The 22,064-nt window shown below is 39.8% G+C and overlaps 1 protein-coding gene across 2 annotated transcripts in view; it reads left to right on the top strand.

Moving 5' to 3' along the window:
* The window catches only part of dync1h1 (dynein, cytoplasmic 1, heavy chain 1), a 107,785-nt gene that overhangs the window by 17,278 nt on the left and 68,443 nt on the right, over window positions 1–22,064 (top strand). For both annotated transcript variants that reach the window (XM_041214741.1, XM_041214740.1), the window contains exons 11-27: window positions 1,786–1,932; window positions 2,558–2,698; window positions 2,787–2,963; window positions 3,181–3,291; window positions 3,389–3,508; window positions 6,556–6,795; window positions 7,184–7,339; window positions 7,853–7,966; window positions 9,158–9,268; window positions 9,360–9,569; window positions 11,957–12,103; window positions 12,553–12,719; window positions 12,804–12,977; window positions 17,337–17,502; window positions 17,658–17,846; window positions 18,098–18,289; window positions 18,703–18,985. In XM_041214741.1, coding sequence (XP_041070675.1) covers window positions 1,786–1,932; window positions 2,558–2,698; window positions 2,787–2,963; window positions 3,181–3,291; window positions 3,389–3,508; window positions 6,556–6,795; window positions 7,184–7,339; window positions 7,853–7,966; window positions 9,158–9,268; window positions 9,360–9,569; window positions 11,957–12,103; window positions 12,553–12,719; window positions 12,804–12,977; window positions 17,337–17,502; window positions 17,658–17,846; window positions 18,098–18,289; window positions 18,703–18,985 — 2,845 coding nt within the window. The remainder of the gene's footprint in view (window positions 1–1,785; window positions 1,933–2,557; window positions 2,699–2,786; window positions 2,964–3,180; window positions 3,292–3,388; window positions 3,509–6,555; window positions 6,796–7,183; window positions 7,340–7,852; window positions 7,967–9,157; window positions 9,269–9,359; window positions 9,570–11,956; window positions 12,104–12,552; window positions 12,720–12,803; window positions 12,978–17,336; window positions 17,503–17,657; window positions 17,847–18,097; window positions 18,290–18,702; window positions 18,986–22,064) is intronic.

Consider the following 22,064-nt stretch of genomic DNA (forward strand, 5'->3'; position numbering starts at 1 on the left):
CAAAATAGGCTAAGGGACAGAAAGTAAACAGTAGTAGTGAACTGTTATCTCTGGAGGAACGCGTGCAGTGGTTTCCCCCAGGAGTTGGTGCTGGCACAATTGCCCTTTTTGATGTATACTAATGACCTCGACTTGGGTACACCAGGCATTATTTTGACATTTGCAGATGATGGCAAACTCTGATATGTAAACAGCGAGGAGGATGATAGACTTCAGGACAATGTCGATATACTGCTGAAATGGCATACAGGTGATAGATTCATTTTGGTAGGAAGAATGAAGGGCGGCAGCATAAACTAAATGGTACAATTTTGAAGAGGTTGCTGGAACACAGACCTGGGCATGTACATACACAAGTCTTTGAAGGCAGCGGGACAAGTTGAGAAGGCAGTTTAAAAAAGCATATGGGATCCTTCGCTTTATAAGTAGCAGTATAGAGTACAAAAGCAAGAAAGTTATGTGAAACTTTTTAAAACTCTGGGCCCCAGCTATTGTGTTGTGGTCAATTCTGGGCACCACACCTTAGGAAAGCTGAGAAGGCTTTAGAGAGGGTGCAAAAGTAAGTTACTAGATTAATAGCAAGAGCAAAAGACTGCAGTTACAAGGAGAGACTAGAGAAACTGTGGTTTTTTTCCTTTGAACAGAGCAAGTTAAGGTAGATTTGAAGTTCAAAAACTTTATGGGAATTGATAGTGTAAAGAAGTAGAAACTGTTTCCAGTGGCAGAAAGTTTGGCAATCAAGAACACCAATTTCAGATAATTGAAAGAACCAGAGGGAACACGAGAGGAAAAAGTATGCAGAGAGTTATGATCTGGGATGCTGAAAGGTTGGTGGAAGCAGATTCAATAATTTTCAGAGATAATTGGGGAAAATACTTGAAAAGGGAAAACTTTGGTAGGCTATGGGAAAAGAGATGAGGGCCAGTTTGCTGGATGGCTAGCATGTGATTCAGAGTAATGCCAACAACGCAGGTTTGATTCATGTTTAGCTGAGGTAGACTTGGAAGCTGCCTCCTTGCCCTGCTGAGCATGGAAGGCATTGACAAACCAACACTGAAAAATGCACCCACAGAAATGGCTCATGATGAAGCATCAGCAGGCAAAGAGCTAAGGACCTGCCTTTGGACAAAGAGATGAATGAATGGGAATAGAGCAAAGGAATGGGACTAACTGGCCAGCTCTTTAAAAAGCTAGCATAGACACAAGCAAAATGGCTTCCTCTACTGTATCATTCAATGGACCTTAATAACGAGCTATTTTCTAAATTGCCAAAAAAACACAACGTTTTAAGAGCTGCAGTGCTGTTACTCAAATGATACTTTCTCAAGTAAAATATTAATAAAAGTTTAAAAAAACAAAGACAAGCCATTTAATTACCATCAAAATGGGTTCACTTGATCAAGATTGGAGTTGCACAAGTCCATAATGCATGCAGTTCTAGAGCTGCAGGTTGCAGATTTCTGCTCTAGGAGGTTACACTAATTAGGGGTAGTCCATATTGAAAATGGACAATTGAAAGGCATCCGAATAACATTCATATTGCATTAATATTCACTCAAGATTGCTCCTGCCATTCAAACGCTACCTAACTAAAACATCTACATCAGTTGTCTGTTTCTATGTTCGTATGATGGAAACCTTCTTTGGATGTACTACATATGCTTCCTAACATTTCTACTCTGAAATCTGCCCAACCTGTTCCTATGGAATAGGGTAAAATAGACTGCATCAAAATATAAATTTTCTCCAAGACTATTTTGAAAACTCTTCTCTCCTTCCTTATAGAATATAGTACATGAGCTTCACATCACAAATCAGGTCATTTATTTACACCCACCAATTGAAGACTGTAGATACAAGTTATACCAAGAGCTCTTTAGCTGGAAGATGATAATCCTAACACTTCCTAGAATACAGAGTCAACGATATCAGGTGAGTAAAATAGCAAAGGCACTGGTTTTCTTATTGCTTTTGTAGCTTATGTAAGGAAGTGATCATTTAGTATTAATTAGATATCATGAGACCATGGCTGGCATAATTTATTCTAATACTAAACTTTAAAAAGTCAATGATGTCCTGTTTTATTAATTCTTAATGGTATGATTTTCTATATAATTTTATTTCATTGGCAAACTATGTAGTTTGAGTTTTATTTTTGCAAGGCCATGACTAAGGCCATGTATTTGTTTTTGCATGGAGAATATTGAAGTAAATGGTTGAGGAAATTGAGCTGAACAAAATTATGTACTGCATATTAATTAAAATGCTACCTAGCATTTAGACAAAATTAGATGAGTATTAGTTAATAACCTCTTTTGTAAAACATGCAAAAACATCGAGGGTTAATTTTGAATTTGTGTAATTATGAAGTTTTTAGCTGGCATGTTGATTATAAAGTTTTCCTGTTCACTTCATTGTTACTGCATTTGGAATATGTAAAACTTCAATTTTGGCCCATTTAACTTATTGGAAAATTGTAGCTGTTAACAACTATGACTTGAAATTCTAAAGGATACTTTGATCCAGAGTATTTTGATTGTCTTCCCCTGCTGATTAGGTTGGTTTTCAGTATGAACTGTCTGAAGAGGAGAAATTCTACCGTAATGCACTAACAAGAATGCCAGATGGGCCAACTGCTTTGGAAGAAGCTCATGAAGCTGTTATGGGAATTGTCAGAGAAGTTGAAAAATATGTCAAGGTAAGTATTTTGAAGACTGATTATATTGAGTCTTGGGGCCTTACTCTGTTCAACAAATCTTTCTATGTGTGCTACTTTTTTTTGGTAGGTTTGGCTTCAATACCAGTGTTTGTGGGATATGCAACCTGAAAATATCTATAACCGTTTGGAAGATGATCTGAACAAATGGCAAGCCCTGCTTGTCCAAATCAGAAAGGCTAGAGGAACTTTTGACAACGCAGAAACTAGAAAGGAATTCGGGCCTGTTGTCATTGATTATGGAAAGGTAAAAGAGTAATGAGTAGTTTGGACATTTTTCCTTTTTTGGGTTAAACAAAGCTTTAACCTGTTTGTTGGAATGACTTTTCATAAGGGTGAAAATAATCAGATCTGAAGTGTTTTTGTGAAACTACTGCAAATCTTCATGCTGTTGTCAGTACTTGAGACTTTTGACTTGTCCGTATATCTTGAACTGTATTGTAAACTTGTTTGTTTTCTTCAAGGTGCAATCAAAGGTGAATCTAAAGTATGATTCTTGGCATAAGGAGGTTCTCAGCAAATTTGGACAGATGCTTGGTCAGAATATGCAGGAGTTCCATTCGCAGATTTCCAAGGTATGTTGATGACTTCGGAATAATGTGTACAGCAGTTGTATAATTGCATTCTGTGTTGAGCCCTTGTCTTTAAATGTTGACTTATTTTTAAATCCAGTCTCGTCAAGAGTTGGAGCAACACTCGGTGGATACAGCAAGTACTTCAGATGCTGTGACCTTCATAACTTATGTGCAGTCATTGAAGCGCAAGATCAAGCAGTTTGAGAAACAAGTAGATGTATGTATTGAGTTGAATTCTTTACCTAGACACGTTTAATTTCATTACAGATAACTGCCCTGTAGAATTAAAGTGCAGGTCTCTCTTTGCTAGTCATATCTTTGTTCCCTTTCATTTTGCTTGATTTGTTTCCTTCAAACTTTCTGTTCGCTTTCATTTGGTTAAACAATATAGCTGATTCACAATATAGCGCTAGAAAATGGTGGTGACAGAGAGCATTATGGAGTTGGACTTGGACTGAGGCAAACTAGACCATATACTTAATTTCCCACCATGTTTCATAGCCACCAACTCCATCCCCCTCCCTGGCAAGCATCTTGAAGCTGAACTAGGCTAGTCACAACCTTAATATCAGGCTTCTGACGGTACGTGCACTCCATCAAGATCACTTCTACCTCCGTAATATTGCCTGATTCTGCTTCTATGTCAGCTCATCTGCTGTTGAAACCCTTATCCTGCCTCCAGTGCTCTCCAACCAGCCTCCATCCTGTATTAACATCAGCTCAACAAAAACTCTGCCACTCACACACCAAGTCCCACTCTTTTGTTTTTTGTTCATGGTCTTTGGGCGTCTCTGGCTAGCCCATCCCCAATTGCCCTTACTCAGAGGGCATTTAAGAGTCAACCACATTGCTGTGAGCCTGGAGCCACATGTAGGCCAGACCAGGTAAAGGTGGCAGATTTCCTTCCCTAAAGGACATTAGTGAACCAGATGGGTTTCTACAACAATCAGCAATGGTTTCGTGGCCATAATCAGATTTTAAATTCCAGATGTTTATTGAATTCAAATTTTGCCATCTGTTGTGGTGTGATTTGAACCCTGGCCCCCAAAGCATTACCTAGGGTCTCTGGAATACTCATCCAGTGATAATATCACTATGCCACTGCTTCTCTGACTCATCATTCATATGCTCGCTGACCAACATTGGCTCCCAGACCAGCCAAGTCTCACTTTTAAAAGTCGCATCCTTGCATTCCTCCATGTCCTCGTCCCTCCTGATCTCTCTAACCTTCTCCAGTCCTACAAACCTTGGATCTCTGTGCTGCTCCAGCTCTGGCCTCTTGTGCACCCCTGGATTTTAATTGTTCTGACGTTGTTTTTGCCTTCAGTTCCTAAGGCGCTGAACTCTGACAATCATTTCCTAATGCTCTCTGACTCTCTCTCTCATACTTTATGAAGCTCCTCAAAATCTACCTCTGTTCAAGCTTTTGCTCATTTGCCTTAATGTCTCCTTAAGTGGCTCAGGATCCAATTCTTTTAATGTTCCTGTGAAATGTCTTGGGGCATTTTACTACATCAAAAGCATTCCCTAAATGCAAACTATTGTAAGTGGAATAGGTTGAATATGGAATGGCAAGTGCAAATAGGCAGATTGCGTTAAGGGGTGGGGGCAGTGAGAGAGAAAATGTTGTTAGTTAGAGAAAGCAAATGAAACTAAATGAAGGAGCAGAGATAGTGAACACTTTATGCCATAAAAACACGTTCTGTGGAGAAGTTGTCAAACCGGAATAGATGGCAAGAGTCTGTGGATTGAAGATGAGGGACAGCAATAATGATTGTGCAAAGGGTTGTGGACACAAATTCTAAGTAAGGATCCTGACCAGTAACTGGGAGTGGGATCATGTGAGGTTGAGGCTGAGACGGCAGGGAAAATTATTTGATATCTCAATGCATTCTGTGCTAACCCAGTTCAACCTTGCACCCGGTGTGGAGCCAGTAAATTATTTTTAAAGGATTAAAAATTGTTAATTCCTAGCTTAGTGCTGGATAGAGGAACTAAATCAGTGAATGTCCAACAGCACAGTGGGGAAGAGAAGCTGGTTCCTGGAATTGTTAGGTACAAACACCATTGTGCTAAAAGCACATTGTTCCCAGTTTAGTGCTGGGAATTGCTTAAGTGGAGGGGCAAAAGAAATTAATGCCTTGTGGCAAGCCCACAAACAAAGTAGTCACTAAGAGAAGTGGAACATTGGAGACAGAGTAGCAAGGCTGCCCATTGAGTTGTATGTCAGGGAGAATGGTGAGGTTTGTGGTCATGGGTGGATGCAGAGTGGCACTTGTCACAATTAAAGGTACAGCCATATTGGACATGAGAACTAGGTCAACAGAGATGAATATAACTCAGTGCCACTGTTTGCTGGCTTTTTGTTAACATACAAAAGTAAGGTGATTTTTTTTGTATTGCCCTTTTTCTTGAGGGAATTGGAATAAGTGAGCAAGTGTTTCCCTTCTACTCAGAGTCTTGATTGTAGCCAGTTTGAAGTGGTGTTCAATTTTGGGCCTTAAACCTCGGGAAAGATAGATTGGCCTTGGAGTGGGTACAGTGCTGATTTGACAGGGCTTAAAAGATTAAGTTATGAGGGTAGGGTGTGCAAATTTAGTTTGTGTTCCCATGTATTTATAAAATTGAGGGGCAATCTAATCAACGTGTATAAAATAATGAAGCCTATGGGGTAGGTGCAGAGCAACTATTTCTTCTGTTGAATTGAGAAGAATCTTAAAATTAGAGCTAGGCCATTTATGTGCTATTCAACATTAGGGTTAGGGTTATTTTACTTTTGAACCTACCCCTGTTTTCGTTTGATATCTGCATAAGTACTTCTTGGTATGGGATCACAGGCTGCTAATTAGAAGTAAGAACCTGGATTTGGTTTTCCTCCTCACTGTTAATCTTTCCAGATTTCACTTCAAGAGCTGGTACTCCTGTGTCTCAACTAACTCGGTAGATAATTATCAGGAAGTTTCTAGAAAATAATTGAAACAATTGCACAGTAATGCAAAAATGCTGGCAACTTTATTGCATTAGCTGTTGCAAAGCTGGGATGTGTGAACTTTGGAGTTTAATATTAGATTTCATTTTCATTTTGCTGTTGCAGGGAGGTTTGCTCCATATTTCATCTTTGCACTTCTGGCTGCTTTCAGTTTTGAGTGGTTGATGGATGTAGCACTAAATGACTAATCTTGCCTGAATCTGACATGCAAGCATAGTCAATGTAACTTTTCAATAAGTTTATACAAAGTAAATTGACCATTCTTCCATCTGTAGCTTTATCGCAATGGCCAGCGATTGCTGGAAAAACAGCGATTCCAATTTCCTCCGTCTTGGCTTTACATTGATAACATTGAGGGAGAATGGGGTGCTTTCAATGACATCATGCGTAGGAAGGACAGTGCTATCCAGCAACAAGTGGCTAACCTACAAATGAAGATTGTTCAGGAGGATCGTGCTGTGGAAAGTCGCACTACTGATCTCTTGGGTGAATGGGAGAAAACAAAACCTGTGGCTGTAAGTAATTGTTCATATTTCAGACCTTATAGAAATTAGTGCTGTGTTCTTCTACCATATGTTTCATGATTAACATTTGCATAACGTCCATTATAGTTTATTTCTATGGCTCTAACAATGTCCTTTTGGATATATGCTGCCCTTAAACTTTAGACAAAATCTTTACTCCTATTATTGTAGTCTTATAAAGTTGTGAATTGATGTAAGTTCAGTTGGTCAGTAAACAAAGTTTAACATTAATTCTTTATCTCATGTTTTGAACTAGAGAGAATAAAATGTCATATTGCTTACATAAGTCAGTGCACTTAAAATAAACTTACTATGTGAAGCATTTTGTGCTGTTATGAAATATGTATCTGAATTATAAAACAATAAACTGGCTACATAGGGGAACCTTCGTCCAGAGGATGCTCTGCAAGCACTCACTATCTATGAAGGAAAATTTGGTCGCCTAAAGGATGATCGTGAAAAATGTGCAAAAGCCAAAGAGGCTTTGGAGTTGACAGATACAGGATTGCTTAGTGGAAGTGAAGAACGAGTACAGGTATGTATTTGATGCCATTGTGTAACTATTTCTGGCAACTAGTAGCTGAAAAAGATAGAGATTCTGGAACTCAGCACGGTCTAGATTCTGGATGAGGTGGAGGGAGGGAAGTGAACCAATGATATAGAAAGAGCTTGGCTCTGATGGGCGCTTCAGTTTCCTAGGTTTGGATGCGTTAGAGGCCATTTTTAAAATTTGCCTTGTAAGAGATGGGCAGGGAGTCAGCCGTTGTCACATTGGCTAATTTAAAGGACTGACCTTGAAGGAATCTGCCAGGAGCTATTTAGATTTAAGCTATTACCTTAGCAGAATACCTGCTAAATTTTCTATAAGATCAAATAGAAGTACATGTCCATTCTGAAAAGGCAAAAAGTAAGCTAACCTTTGCACGGAAAATATTATTGCTCACTTTGATTATTTACGTCTATGGTATGTGTCCTGAATATCATTCTCAGTAAATGATGCCTCTTAACTACAGTGCTTAAACTTACCATTTATCTGCCATTTTGCCAGGTTGCTTTGGAAGAACTGCAGGATCTCAAAGGAGTCTGGTCTGAGCTGTCCAAAGTCTGGGAACAAATTGACCAATTGAAAGAACAACCATGGGTTTCAGTGCAGCCACGCAAGGTATGAAAAGACATTTACTAATGCTTGTTTGAGGTTAGTTTTTTTTTCCAAAATTAAAACAGCAAAATTTGAGAAGTTACTTGGGCAGATTGTTACTTGTTGATGATTGATTGGAAAACATGAATATTCTGCTTGGCATTCAATAAGAGACAGGGACAGTGGGGTAGAGAAAGAGGAGGAGAGTAAGATGTGTGTGCACATATGACAGAAGAAAGAGAAACAGATACCTGCACATAGGCCCAGCAGCCAAGTACTGTCAGTCCATTCAGAAAATTTAGAGATATCCTAAACATGCAGGTAAGTCTTGGACTTGGAAAACCCATGCCCAATCCCTAAATGCTGTCTGGCTGATGCTCCCGTGCGTGTTCTTTTTCTCTCCCCCTCTCCCTCCCCCTCCCTCCCCACCTCTCTCTCTTTTTCTCTCTTTCTCTGCCTCTCTCTCTGTCTCTTCCTGTCTTTTTCTCTCTCAGTTCACTGGCTGACCACAGGAACCAACTGGTGAGCCAAGGTTTAGTGATGTCAAGCCACAGGACCCACCCCCACTTTTACCATCTTCAACAGTGTCAGTAAAGCTCAGATTAATTCCCAGTGCTGGGAATTAGCACTTAGCACACTCCATAGATATCTAGCAGTTAAACCTTGACTTTAAAAATGGATAAAAGCCACACATATACATTAAAAATAAGCCACTCGACTTCCACAGAATAATGTATAGTTGCAGAACTCTCCTTGCAAACTACTAGTAAAAACTCCAAAATGGCATTAGAGATTAGATCGATCAGACACTAGAAATCAGTGACCCTTATATCCTAGTCTGATCAATGTATTTTTTAAATGCATATTTCTGATTATCACAAAAAATGCATTACTCTAATTAGAAAGTAATTTATCAGTAGCATTGGGAGTCCAAAATCCATGTTATTTCCAGGTGCTGATTTGAAAATTGTTCCCCTTTCACCCTGACTTTGTACTAGATGTTCTATCTGAGGCATAAAAGACAATTTCTCTTGATGCAAAGTACCTCCAAACATAAAGTTCAAATACAGATTGAGCTCCGGATGTTATCTTCTGTTTCTATGATATCCTTATGTAGGTGGCTGAAACCCCTAGAGTAGACATTTAGTACAGTATTAATATTTTATAGATAAGTGACAACTCACCGTGGACTTGTTTCTGCTTTACACAAAACAGCTTCGTCAGAACTTGGATGGATTGCTTAACCAACTAAAAAATTTCCCAGCCCGCCTGCGCCAGTATGCTTCATATGAGTTTGTACAGAGACTTCTGAAGGGCTACATGAAGGTATTTCCTATAATTTTAAATACAAGAGGAAACATTTTGTTCATTTGTATGACCAAATGATAAAATGTTCATTTTAAACTTTGTCTTCCAGATTAACATGTTGGTGATTGAGTTAAAGTCTGAGGCCTTGAAGGACCGTCACTGGAAGCAACTGATGAAACGACTCCATGTTAACTGGGTGGTGTCTGAATTAACACTGGGCCAGATTTGGGATGTTGATTTACAAAAAAATGAAGCTGTTGTTAAGGACGTGCTACTTGTGGCCCAGGGAGAAATGGCTTTGGAAGAATTCTTGAAACAGGTTTGTTATGGACAAGATTGTGCCCTTTCCCTTACTTCCCATAATCAGGGAAGGTAGATTTTTATTAAGTCATGGGGAGGGGCATCATTGGCCAGGCCAGCATTTATTACCCATCCCTAATTACCCTTGAGAACTGAGTGGCTTGCTTGGCCATTTCAGAGGGCATTTAAGAGTCAACCACGTTGCTGTCTGGAATCGCATGTAGGCCAGACCAGATGAGGACAACAGATCTCCTTCCCTAAAGGACATCAGTGAACCAGATGTATTTTTACAACAATCGGCAATGGTTTTGTGGTCATCATTGGACTTAGGATTTAAATGTTCCCATCTGCCACGGTGGGATTGAAACCCAGGTCCTCAGAGTATTATCCCCGGTCTCTGCATTATTAGTCCAGTGACAATACCACTACGTTGCCACCACCTCCCCATAAATGTGTGTGTTGCTTAGTCCCCGTAGTGTGTGGTCAGTTTAAAAACAGCAGCAAGCTTTTATGGGTTTAAATTGGAGGTTATTTATTCATGAATTCACCCCGAAAGTCTAGACACTACTTCACTTATGCCCGCGCACACACACACATTTAGAGAATATTATATTTTTACAAAGTGTACAAAAAGTAGTTTACGGTTCACGTATCTGACTCACTATAAGAGAACAGTCATTGAGGGCCCAGTAAAGAAATTAGTGTTTTCCACTCTTGAATTCTAGTTTAGATTAGTTCAAATAGCTGTCATCAATATCAGGGTTATTGCAGGATTCTCTTGACAAGATGAATGTTCAGCAGGTCACGTAGTTAGGCACTTGTGGTTTTTGCATGAGGAGGTTCAGTTTCTTTACAGGCGGACTTGGATTTAGGAATCAGGCTGGGAGGCCTTTTAGATTTTACAGCCTCCTGTTCTTAAAGGCAAAGATGACACTGCCTTTTCTGCAGCTGCCATGGCTTGTGGTGTTCTCTGCAGACTGCCCACGTTGTTCTGGGTCTTTGGATTATAAAACTTGTCTTAAGCTAGTTTTGGTCACATGACCAGCTGATAACCTGGAATGGCTCGAAGCTGGCAGCCAGTGCTACACAATGGGGTGAATGGATGAGTTCTTGACACCTTAGTCAGGATGAATTGGCTTCTGTCCAGCTCTCATTGTTTGGATTCCAACAAGACATGGGAGTCTGAACTTATGTTTTGAGTAAATCCCCAAACAGTAGCAAGTACAAACCCTGAAGATTGTATTTGTATTGGTATGTCCAGTCCAGGGGCGGGGAATCACCCAAGGTGATTCAATTAGGAACTTTCCAGAAGCTTCAGATAGCCTGAGTTGAAGTTGCAAAGGTCACCTGACCCTTGGCAGCCACTTTAGCCATTCTTGAGTGTCCGTTTAAAAAAAATAAAAGTCCAAGAAGCTTCCATACGAACACACTCCGTGCTTGAATTTATGAATAGGGATGGGGTTGGAGAATTGGGGTAGATGGTGGTGTAGTGGTAATGTTACTGGACTTGTAATCCAGAGGCCCAGGCTAATGCACTGGAGACATAGTTCAAATTCCACCACAGTAGCTGGTGGGATTTAAATTCAATTAATAAATTTGTAATATAAAGCTAGTCTCAATTATAGTGGCCATATCATCCCTTGTTGATTTTTTGTAAAATCCCATCTGGTTCACAAATGTCCTTTAGGGAAGGAAATCTGCCATCTATTCCTGGTCTGGCCTACATATGACCAGACCCACAGCAACATGGTTGATTCTTAACTGCCCTGTGCAATGCACTAGCAAGCCACTCAGTTCAAGGCAGTTAGAGATGAGCAACAAATGCTGGCCTTGCCACATCCTTGAAAGAATAAAGAGAAAAATTAGCCTTCGCTGGGTATGACAGGTTAGTAACTTTCAATTTTGCCTCATCTCCTTCTTGAGTTTTAGGATAGAGTACAAGTAGGCAAGGAATAGCTTTGTGAACATTTTAGAAACTTGTTTCCAGATTTGATGAAGTACAGGTTGTCTACACTTTTTCAATGGCATTTCCCTTTTTAAAGGACTAGCACTGATGTGTTAGCACCTCCCTTTCTATACCTGTTAAGTTGTCTTGGTGTACAACTTCAAGTCTCTCATTTTTCTAGTTGTCCCACTAAATTTAAGTCTGTATGCAAAAATAAGATTTAAATATTACATACTTATCCATGGTTGATTTAGAACGTGTGCTAGACAAGGCAAATTTCCTGTAGCCTGTTGACAATTTGATGCGGTTAGTCCAAATATTGTCCCAGTAATCACCAAGATAAATTCAGAAACACTTTTTTGCTCAAATTATCTCCCAACAGTGTTCTGTTCTGCCACCTGAAATGCCAGTTATTGGTCTTAATTCTGTGCAACTTCTCTTAATCTAAAACTTGTTAACAGATTAGAGAAATGTGGAACTCCTATGAACTGGACTTGGTGAACTATCAAAACAAGTGTAGGCTGATTCGTGGCTGGGATGATCTGTTCAACAGGGTGAAAGAGCACATCAACAGTGTTTCTGCTATGAAGCTGTCCCCCTACTACAAAGTAAGTATTTATGGGAGTGTTTATTTAAACATTTTGTTGCTTTATGCTTTGCCCTTTTTCCTATTAAGGTGAAATCCTCTCTAAATTGTAGTTAATCATCATTCCACCATATGTTTTACAATTGATACATTTCCAGCTTTGTGTTCGTATTTTTATAATTTTGCATTTTAATTTCTATTCCTTCATGCTTTCGCTCACCTTGCATTAGGCATTACCAAATTACAAGGTATTTGCTGCGTGTATTCGTAGTCATTTTTGATGCAGTGAGATTTTAGTTTTTATTATTTTAAGACATTTAAGAATTCTACCCTGTTCAAAATATTTGTAGAGTTCAGCAATGATGGTTTTCCCAAGAGAATTGTTCAACTAATTAAGCAGTAAGTAGATTATATATTTTGATAAAAGCCTAATCAATATTCTTTTCTGTGCTAATTGTAACATTTCTGTAGGTCTTTGAAGAGGATGCCTTGAGCTGGGAAGATAAACTCAATCGTATAATGGCACTCTTTGATGTATGGATCGATGTCCAGCGTCGCTGGGTCTATCTTGAAGGCATCTTTACAGGAAGTGCTGACATTAAGCATTTGCTACCTGTGGAAACTCAGAGATTCCAGAGGTAATTGAGTAGATTAACATTTAAATAGTTATTTAGAAATTCTTAAATTGAAGTGTATGTTCTAATTGTATTATTATTAAACAGCATCAGCACAGAGTTCCTAGCACTAATGAAGAAAGTGACCAAGTCTCCCCTTGTCATGGATGTTTTGAATATCCCTGGAGTGCAGCGATCTTTGGAACGGTTGGCAGATCTGTTGGGCAAGATACAGAAGGCTTTAGGAGAATATCTGGAGAGAGAGCGATCATCCTTCCCTCGGTATAGAATTGAATACTTTTTTTTCAAAACACACATGGCTGCACTGAATGCTGGAAAGAAGAAAAAGAAATTGTACAAGGGAAAAGCTAGCTTCCTAGAGAAGGAAGTAACACAATATTAGAAAAGAGCAGATTAAGAAGGACTATATGAAATACCAAAAACAAGTTTCAATGCATACATGTAAATGCACAAAGTGTGGTAAATAAGGTTGGTGAGCTACAAGCAAAAATAGCTGCGTGGGAATATGATGTAGTGGCAATAATGAAAACTTGGCTTAACAATGATGAGGACTGAGCATTTAATATCCAAGGATATAAAAGTGTTCAGAGAAGTTGGGGAAAGAGAAAAGATAGGTGGGGTATCAGTACTTTTTAAGGGAGAATTGTAGTGTTGGAAAGAGGATGTCCTTGAGTGTGAAAAGACAGGTTCCATTTGGTTAGAGTTGAGAGGCATAAGGGGGATGATCACACTATTGGGAGTATTCTATAGGTCTTCAAATAGTGAAGGAAAGGTAGGAAAACAAATCTACAGAGAAATCAGCTATGCAAAAAACTAGAAAGGAGTCATATTGGGGAACTTTGATGACCCAAATATTGCTTAAGATAGTAAGGGTAAGGAGTGGGTGATATTTCTGAAAAGTGTTCAGGAGCACTTCCTTGACCATGTTCTTAGTCCAACTAGGAAGGAGGCATTGTTAGATCTGGTGCTGAGGAATGAGATGGGCCAAGTGGACCAAATGTCTGTGGGGAGCAGTTGGTAAGAGCGATCATCATATATAAGATTTAGATTAGTAATGGAGAAGAGCAAGGGACAATCTAAAGTAAAACTTTTAAGTTGGAAGAGGACCTATTTCAATGGGATGAGAAGAGATCTAGCCTGGGTAAAATGGAACCAAAGGTTGACAGGAAAAACCAACAGAGCTATGGGTGATCTTTAAAGAAATGTTTCAGATACAATTTCAACAAGGGTGAAAGATGAGGGAACCAAAACCAGGGCTCATTGGATGATGGAGATAGAGAATATGATGAAACAAAAAACTGTATAAGAGGCATACCGGGTGAATTCTTCGAGCGAGAACCAGGCCAAACACAGTAAGCTGAGAGGGGATATGAAGAGGAAAATACGACTGGCAACGAGAGAATATAAGAATAGAATATCAGTTAATAAAAAGGAAACTTAGGCATGTTCTATCAACATGTAAATAGTAAGCGGCCAGGTGGGCCCTATTGGGGACGGAGGGTGAGGTGGAGGAGAGGGAGGCACAAGGCAAGGCTTGTATTGGTGTTTAGTAAGGAAGAGGACACTGACAAAATATCAGCAGAGGTAGTGGTTGGGATGAAAAATTGATGGGAAGGGTGTATTGGAAAAGCTGGCTCCGCTTAGTTGATAAATGGCTTGGTTCTGTTGGCTTGTATCCTAGTGGGAGTGGAGACAACAGAAGGGTTGTCATCATTTTCCAAACTTCCTTAGATATAGGGGAAGCACTAGAGGATTGAAGTGCGTCAAATGTGATGCCCTTATTTAAGAAAGGGTGGAAGGACATTCCTAGTAACTGCAGGCCAGTATGTTTAACATCAGTGGTGGGTAAAGTTTTAGAAACTGTATTCAGGGCAAACATAAGGCACATGGAGAGGTTTGAATAAATTAAGAGGAGCCAGCACAGATTTGTAAAAGGCAGATTGTGCTTGAATTTTTAAATTTTTTGAGGTAAGAGCCAATGTTGATGAATGCCTATAGGAATTTTAAAAAAACATTGACAAAGTGCCACCTAAAAGTCTGATTAACAAAACAGGTTCATGTAGTTGGAGGGTGAGTGTCAGCTTGGATAAAAAAAAACTTGAGGAAAGAAAGCAGTCAATCATGGTAAATGGTTGCTTTTCAGACAGGCGGTGTTTTTTTTGATATATGAACGACTTGGATATTGGAATAGAGTAGAATTTCAAAATTTGCCAATGATTCCAAACTTGGAGGCGTAGGTAACAGTGAGGATGATACCAATTGATTGAAATAGAACATGGATGAACTAACAGAATGAGCCGACAAGTGGCAGTTGGAATTTAATACAGAGAAATGTGGGGTTCTGCATTTTGGCAGAAGGGATAGGGTGAGGCAGTGCAGACTCAATGTCGCTGTTCTAAAGAGTGTACAGGGCCAAAGGGACCTGGAGGTTCATGTGCACAGACCTTTGAAGGTGGTGGAATGTATTGAGAGTAATTACCAAAGCATACAGGATATTAGGCTTCATAAATAGTGATATTGAGTACAAAAGCAGGGAAGTTATGCTGAACCTTTATAAAGCTCTTGTTAGACTTCGAGAGTATTGGGTCCAATTCTGGTCAGTGCACTTTAGGAAGGATGTGAGGGTGCATAGGAGATTTACCAAAATGGTTCCAGGCATGGGGAATGTTAGGTTGGTGAAAGCAAGATTGTTCTTGGAGCAAAAGAGGTTGAAGGGAGATTTGATAGAGATATCTCCAAGATTTGGCAGATTTAGATAAGGTGGACAAAGAAAAGCAGTTCCCATTAGCTGATTGTCCCAATGACTTGGGGGTGCAGATTTAAGATTTTGGGCCAGTGATACTGAGAGGGTTGTCAGGGAGAATGTTTGTTTGTTTTTAGGCAGCAAGTGGTAAGACTTGGAACTCGCTACTGTGAGACTGGTGGAACCGGAGAAGTGAACGATCAAAAGGAAATTGGATGGACGCTTGGAAGTAAACTTGTGGAGCTACAGGGATAGAGGAGTGGAATGGGACTGACTGGATTGCTCTACAGGGCGGACATGGACTCAATGGCTACCTCCTGTGCCTTATGACACTGACTTATTGAACATGTAGAAAGTTTGAGGCTGTACTTTAAGACTAGGAATCACACTTGCGTTATGTAAATTAGACCTGTACAAATCATTTCCAATTTATTGTGACATGTTATATTACAAAATGATTGCACACCACTTGTGTCCTTTTGTGTTTGACAAAACCATTTGATGATGTAACTAGCAAGGCAGATAAGGGAGAGCCGGAGGATGGTAGGTGATTTGGATTTAAAGATGACATATGATAGGTGTTACACAAGATTGGGGGTAATATATTAATATGGATTAAGAGTTGGTTAAAGGAAAGAAAGCAGAGAGTTTACATTACAATTTACATTCCATATTAATGATTTAGATGAGATCCAATGTAATATATACAAGTTTGCTGATAATACAAAACCGGGTCGGGAAGTAAGCTGTGAGGGAGGTGCAGAGGCTGAAAATAGATATAGTCAAGTTAACTGGGTAAGCAGGTGGCAGATGGAGTATAAGGTGGGGATATGTGAAATACCCCACTTGTCAGAAAAATAGCATAATATTTTTAAAAGGCGAGAGACTAGTAAATGTCAGTATTCAGAGGAATTTGGGTGTTTTTTTACACAGATCATAAAGTTAACTTTTTTATATTTGTCCTTGGGATGTGGGCATAGTTGGCAAGACCAGCATTTATTGCCCATCCCTAATTGCCCTTGAGAAGGTGGTGGCAAACTACTGCCTTGAAAAGCTGCGGAACACACCGCTGTTAGGGAGATCCAGGATTTTGACCCAGTGACAGTGAAGGAATGGCAATATAGTTGTAAGTCAGGATGGTGTGTAGCATGGAAGAGAACTTGCAGGTAGTGTTCCAATGGACCCTCTGCTCTTGTCCTTCTAGGTGGTGAAGGTGCAGGTACAGCAAGCAATTGGAAGGGAAAATGTTAAGTTAATCTTTATTGCAAGATGTTCGAGCATAAGAGTTAGGAAAACATGCTACAATATAAGGCTTTGGTTTGACCATGCCCTGAGTACTCTGTAGAGTTGCACCTTATCTAAGGAAGGATATACTTGCCTTAGAAAAGGCGCAGCAAAGATTCATTAGATTGTTTCTGGGATTGGAGGGCTGTCCTATGATAAAAGATTGAGTAGAATGGGCCTATATTCTCTGGAGTATAGAAGAATGAGAGAACCTCAGTAAAACATATAAAATTGAGAGGGCTTGACATGCTGAGAGGCTGTCCCCTTTGGTTGGGGGGTCTAGAACTAGAGTTCATAGCCTCAGGATGAGGGATTGGCCATTTAGGACTGAGATGAAGAGAGATTTCTTCACTTGGAGGGTTGCGAACTTCAGAATTGTCAGTCGTTAAGTATAAGACCTAGTTCAATAGATGATTGGACAGTAAAGAAATGAAGGGATATGGGAACAGGGCAGGAAAGTGGGGTTGATGTAGAAATTCGGCCATGATCTTACTGAATGGCAGAGCAGGCTCAAGTGCTGAATGGTATACCCCTTCTCCTGTTCCTTATGTTCTTTACTAATGAACATGGTATGTCCTTGTACTGATTTTCAGGTTCTATTTTGTTGGCGATGAGGACTTGCTGGAAATTATTGGCAACAGTAAGAATGTGGCTAAGTTGCAGAAGCATTTTAAGAAGATGTTTGCAGGTGTTTCTAGTATCATTCTCAATGAAGATTCTACAGTTGTCTTGGGGATTGCATCACGTGAGGGAGAAGAGGTATATTTGAATGTTTATTTAAAATCTATTTCTTTATCAACTGAAGTTCACTATATTGGTTTAAACATGGAAGTATACTCAACATAGATCAATTTGAAATGCATCTAATTATCTTTCAAAATAACACTGAGGTGATGAGTATTTTTTCTTGACAGGTGCTTTTCAAGACTGCTGTTTCAATCACTGAGCATCCTAAGATTAATGAGTGGTTAACGTTGGTGGAGAAAGAAATGAGGGTCACCCTGGCTAAGTTGCTGGCCGAGTCAGTCACTGAAGTTGGAATCTTTGGCCAAGGCACTTCGATCGACTCTGCAGACTACATTTCCTGGATTGATAAATACCAGGTATGTATGCAGAAGTAAAGAATGACTAATATGCAGTGAAGTAGCTGTGTAACATTTCTAATATTTTTTTCAGCAGTATGATACTCAATTTAATTTCTTCATGAGGCACTTCCCTGTGCAAACATGAAAATCTTGGTAAACGCTTCTAAAAGTAGAACACTGAAGGCTTGGCTTTGTCCATGCTGCAATCCAGTCAAAAAAACTGCACTAATGTTTAACTAGATTTTCTTAAAATTTATCCCTAAATGTAGGCCCAGCTTGTTGTCCTTTCAGCTCAGATATCGTGGTCAGAAAATGTGGAAAGTGCCCTGAATAATGGCACTAGCAGTGGTCAGTCCCCACTTGCCCCAGTCTTGGTCAATGTGGAAGCTACTTTGACAGTGTTAGCAGATTCTGTATTGATGGAGCAACCAGCCCTTCGCAGGAGGAAGCTTGAGCACCTGGTGAGTGAACATTCTGTATCCTGAAGGAAAAATTAGTAGTGATGGGGACATTTCTATTAAATTAGAGATCTACTTGAAACACACATTCTCAATATGTCTGTAACACTTTTCTCAATTTGGTGTGGTTTTTCAAAATCAAATTAACATTTTGTTTTGAATATTTAATGGTTAACTTGTAAATGCGTGATAGTTGACTCAAATATCCTCTAAAAGATGTGTATATATTGAATGGATTTTCTAAGTAGAGCATTGTTTTTGGTATGAACAAGAGATTAATGAAGGACTCTCCTTAGAGCTAATTTCTCCTAAAAAAAGCGTTTAAAATATATATAACTTGACCAAATTACACACAAATGTAAACTGGATAAAATTAGCACTTTTGGGTTTTAATCACTTAATATTTTTTGTTCCAGATCACTGAATTAGTACATCAGAGAGATGTAACCAGAATGCTGATCAAGAACAAAGTCGATCAACCTAAATCTTTTGACTGGCTCAGTCAAATGCGATTCTACTTTGATCCGAAGCAAACTGATGTGTTACAGCAGCTATCAATACAAATGGCTAATGCCAAGTTCAACTATGGTTTTGAGTACCTTGGTGTCCAAGACAAACTTGTACAGACACCTCTCACAGACCGTTGTTACTTAACTATGACGCAGGCGTTGGAAGCTCGTCTTGGCGGGTCTCCATTTGGTAGGTAGTAGAACATACGGTCAAGAGCTTAAGAAATGTTGTACTTCTGGTTTAGCTACACGAAAAAATTAAATGACCTTTCCCATACATAAATGATGCCTAGAGATCATCATATAATAGATGATGAACATATAAGATCTTAAGGAGACTTGACAGGGTAGATACGCAGAGAATGTTCCCACTTGTGGGGGAGACTACAACCAGGGGACACAGTTTAAGAATTAGAGGTCTGCCTTTTAAGACTGAGATGAGAATTTTTTCCCTCTGTCTTTAGTATGTGGAATTCTTTTTTCCAAAAAGCAAGAGGTTCATTGAATTTATTCAAGGCAGCATTAGACAGATTTTTGAAAGACAAGGGAATCAAGGGTTATGGTGGTAGACAGGAAAGTGGAGCTGAGACCACAGCCAGACCAGCCTTGATCTTATTGAATGGCAGAGCAGGCTAAATGGCCTACTCCTCCTAAGTTCTATGTTCATATCATGAAACAGACTGAAGATTTGTAGTTTGACTCCTGGACTGTGACGAGTTAGCTTAACTGAGGTGGGGGCAGTGACAGGGTGGGGAGAAGAAATTGAGGGTTTCTCATGATAATTCTGATGTCCCCTCCTGCAAAACTATGCACTCATGTACATCTGATGGAGACAGAATCAAGCTTGACTTGCTCTTCACTGTTAAAATAGACTGACACATGAAAGGTTACTTCTGCTCACTACTACAGTTTTTCTATAGGACTATATCTCAGCAAGGGTCAATATCAGGAGAAGGAAGGAATAAAATTGGCCAATAAAAACGACTTAAAATATTGGCTACACCAACATTTTTGTCTGCTGTGACTGAATTCCTGTTGAATTGATACTTCAAATGACCATAAGAAAAAGCATACTCCAAAACATTTAGTTGTTAACTAGTCACTTTAAAAGCAACATATGTTAGTGAAGTAACATTCCATTTTCTAGCAAATGTTGCCTTAATGCTTTGTGCATTTCATGTTTAGTTTTTTGCTGATAAAAGACACTGTCAAAGCTTTTCGTCTTGCACTCATCAGGACAATTGTAAGAATACCAATGTCAGGGGAAGCAACAACTTTACACTATAAGAAGAGAGAGTTTGTTCTTTCGCATGGTTTCAATTTTGGTGTGCCTTCTTCCCAAATCAAATGGGAAGAGGTATTTGGTGAGTTTGAACTCCTCTACTCCCAACCATCCCACCACAAACCAGCATCTGCTGAAGATGCTGAATTCTTGAAAGCGTGCCTAGCTGATCTAGCGCATGTATATTGAGGGATTTCAAATGACTTGTCAGATTTTCCACATGCAGTGCAAATGTCTTACAGCAATGCACAGTTTTGAGACCTACCCGGACATACACATCACATAAATCTGATAAAGGGATGGGAATAGTCATCCTTGACAAGTGTGACAATATCAAGAAAATGCATGCCATTCTTAATGGCAGATCCAAATTCATATCCATTGGACTTGCTTCTCAACATGACCGGACAGCCTTGCTCGAAAGCAAGCTAAAAAAACACTTGCTGGACTTGTGTAAGAGCGATGAGTTGTCGTATGTTATGTTATATATGACAGGCTTCGCCCTCACGGCTTGCTGCGTCTCTGTACGAATGAGCAGCCCATTCGTACAAAGTGATGTCCCTTCCTGCCCTATCTTACCTATGACTGGTTCTGCACAGCATGAATTGGCCAAATGGTTGGGTGAATGTTACAACCAGTTTTGACCAAGTTTCCCACATACATGGTGAAGGATTCCTTGACAGTTGTGAAGAACGTACAGGACTTGCGTATTGATGGCAATGCTGCGTCCATGTGCTCATGTGCCATTGCTAGCCTATTCTCCAAATGTTCCACTTATGGAAGATATTTGCGCTGCAGCACTATCATGGCGATCTAGACTCGGCACCATTGTGTGAATCAGTATTCATTGAGCTTATGATCTCGGCAGCTTGCGCTGTTGAGTTCAGCTTTAACGACAGCATGTATGCCCAAATTGATGGTTTTGGCATGGGATCCCCTCTAGGCCCAGCTCTCGCAAATATCTTTGTTTGGTTCAATGAGAAACGTGTCTTTGAAGGGATGAGACCTAACCACCTACTACTTGCATATTTCTGATATGTGGATGATATGTTTGCTATATTTAAATCCGTAGTAGCACGTAATAATTTCCTTGCATATCCCAATGGGCTCCATCCTGTGTTCAAATACATCTTCGAAATGAAACAGTCAAATGAACTCCTTTTCCTTGACATACTAGTTGAGAAACCTGCGAAGGGGCTCTCTACCACGGTGTACCGAAAGCCCACCTTTACTGGTCAGTACATGCTTTGGTATTCTTGCAGTTCCATGTGCTATAAGATTGGCCTTGTTGGCAACCTCGTAAATAGGGCTCAAGTCATTTGTTCACTGCAAGCTTGATGCTGAAAAAGGGCACACCAAAGACATCCTGCAGGATAATGGCTACCCTAATGATATCATCTGGAGCTGTATATTGCACACACTCATGGGTTTAAGGCCACCACTTTCGGCCCTGGAAAGTGCCCAGCCTACCTCAGGTTACCCTGGAAGGGCAAGGTATCTCAAAAATTTGAAGCAACAGGAGAAGCTAGTTGTTAAACGCTGCTACGATGTAAATACCACGTGAGTGGTATTTGCAACTAGTAGGAGGCTGCCTTCAAGCCAAAAAGACAAGAATATCTCTCAAATCAATAATGTATATGAATTTCAGTGTCAGTGTGATGCTAGGTATGCAGGTTATACATCGCAAAGACTGAAGGATTGTATCAAATAGCATGTCCCTTCCGCTGTTCGCAACAGGCAAGGTACAGACCATACCCATCCAGCCCATGCTTGCAAAACTCAAAACCGTGTCCAACATTAGGTGTGATTCAACAATTGGACACCATTTGCTAAATAATCCTAAATGTTTTAAGAATTATGCTGAAAACCGATTTAGGATTGTCAGTCAGGCTTGCAGGCTTGCACATTTACGTGTACTGGAAGCTATATATATTAATACATGGCCCTGTTCTTTATAGACAGGACATATGCGCACATTGCACTTGTT

The sequence above is a fragment of the Carcharodon carcharias genome, chromosome 20, assembly GCF_017639515.1.
Source record: "Carcharodon carcharias isolate sCarCar2 chromosome 20, sCarCar2.pri, whole genome shotgun sequence".
NCBI classification, from domain to species: Eukaryota; Metazoa; Chordata; class Chondrichthyes; order Lamniformes; family Lamnidae; genus Carcharodon; species Carcharodon carcharias.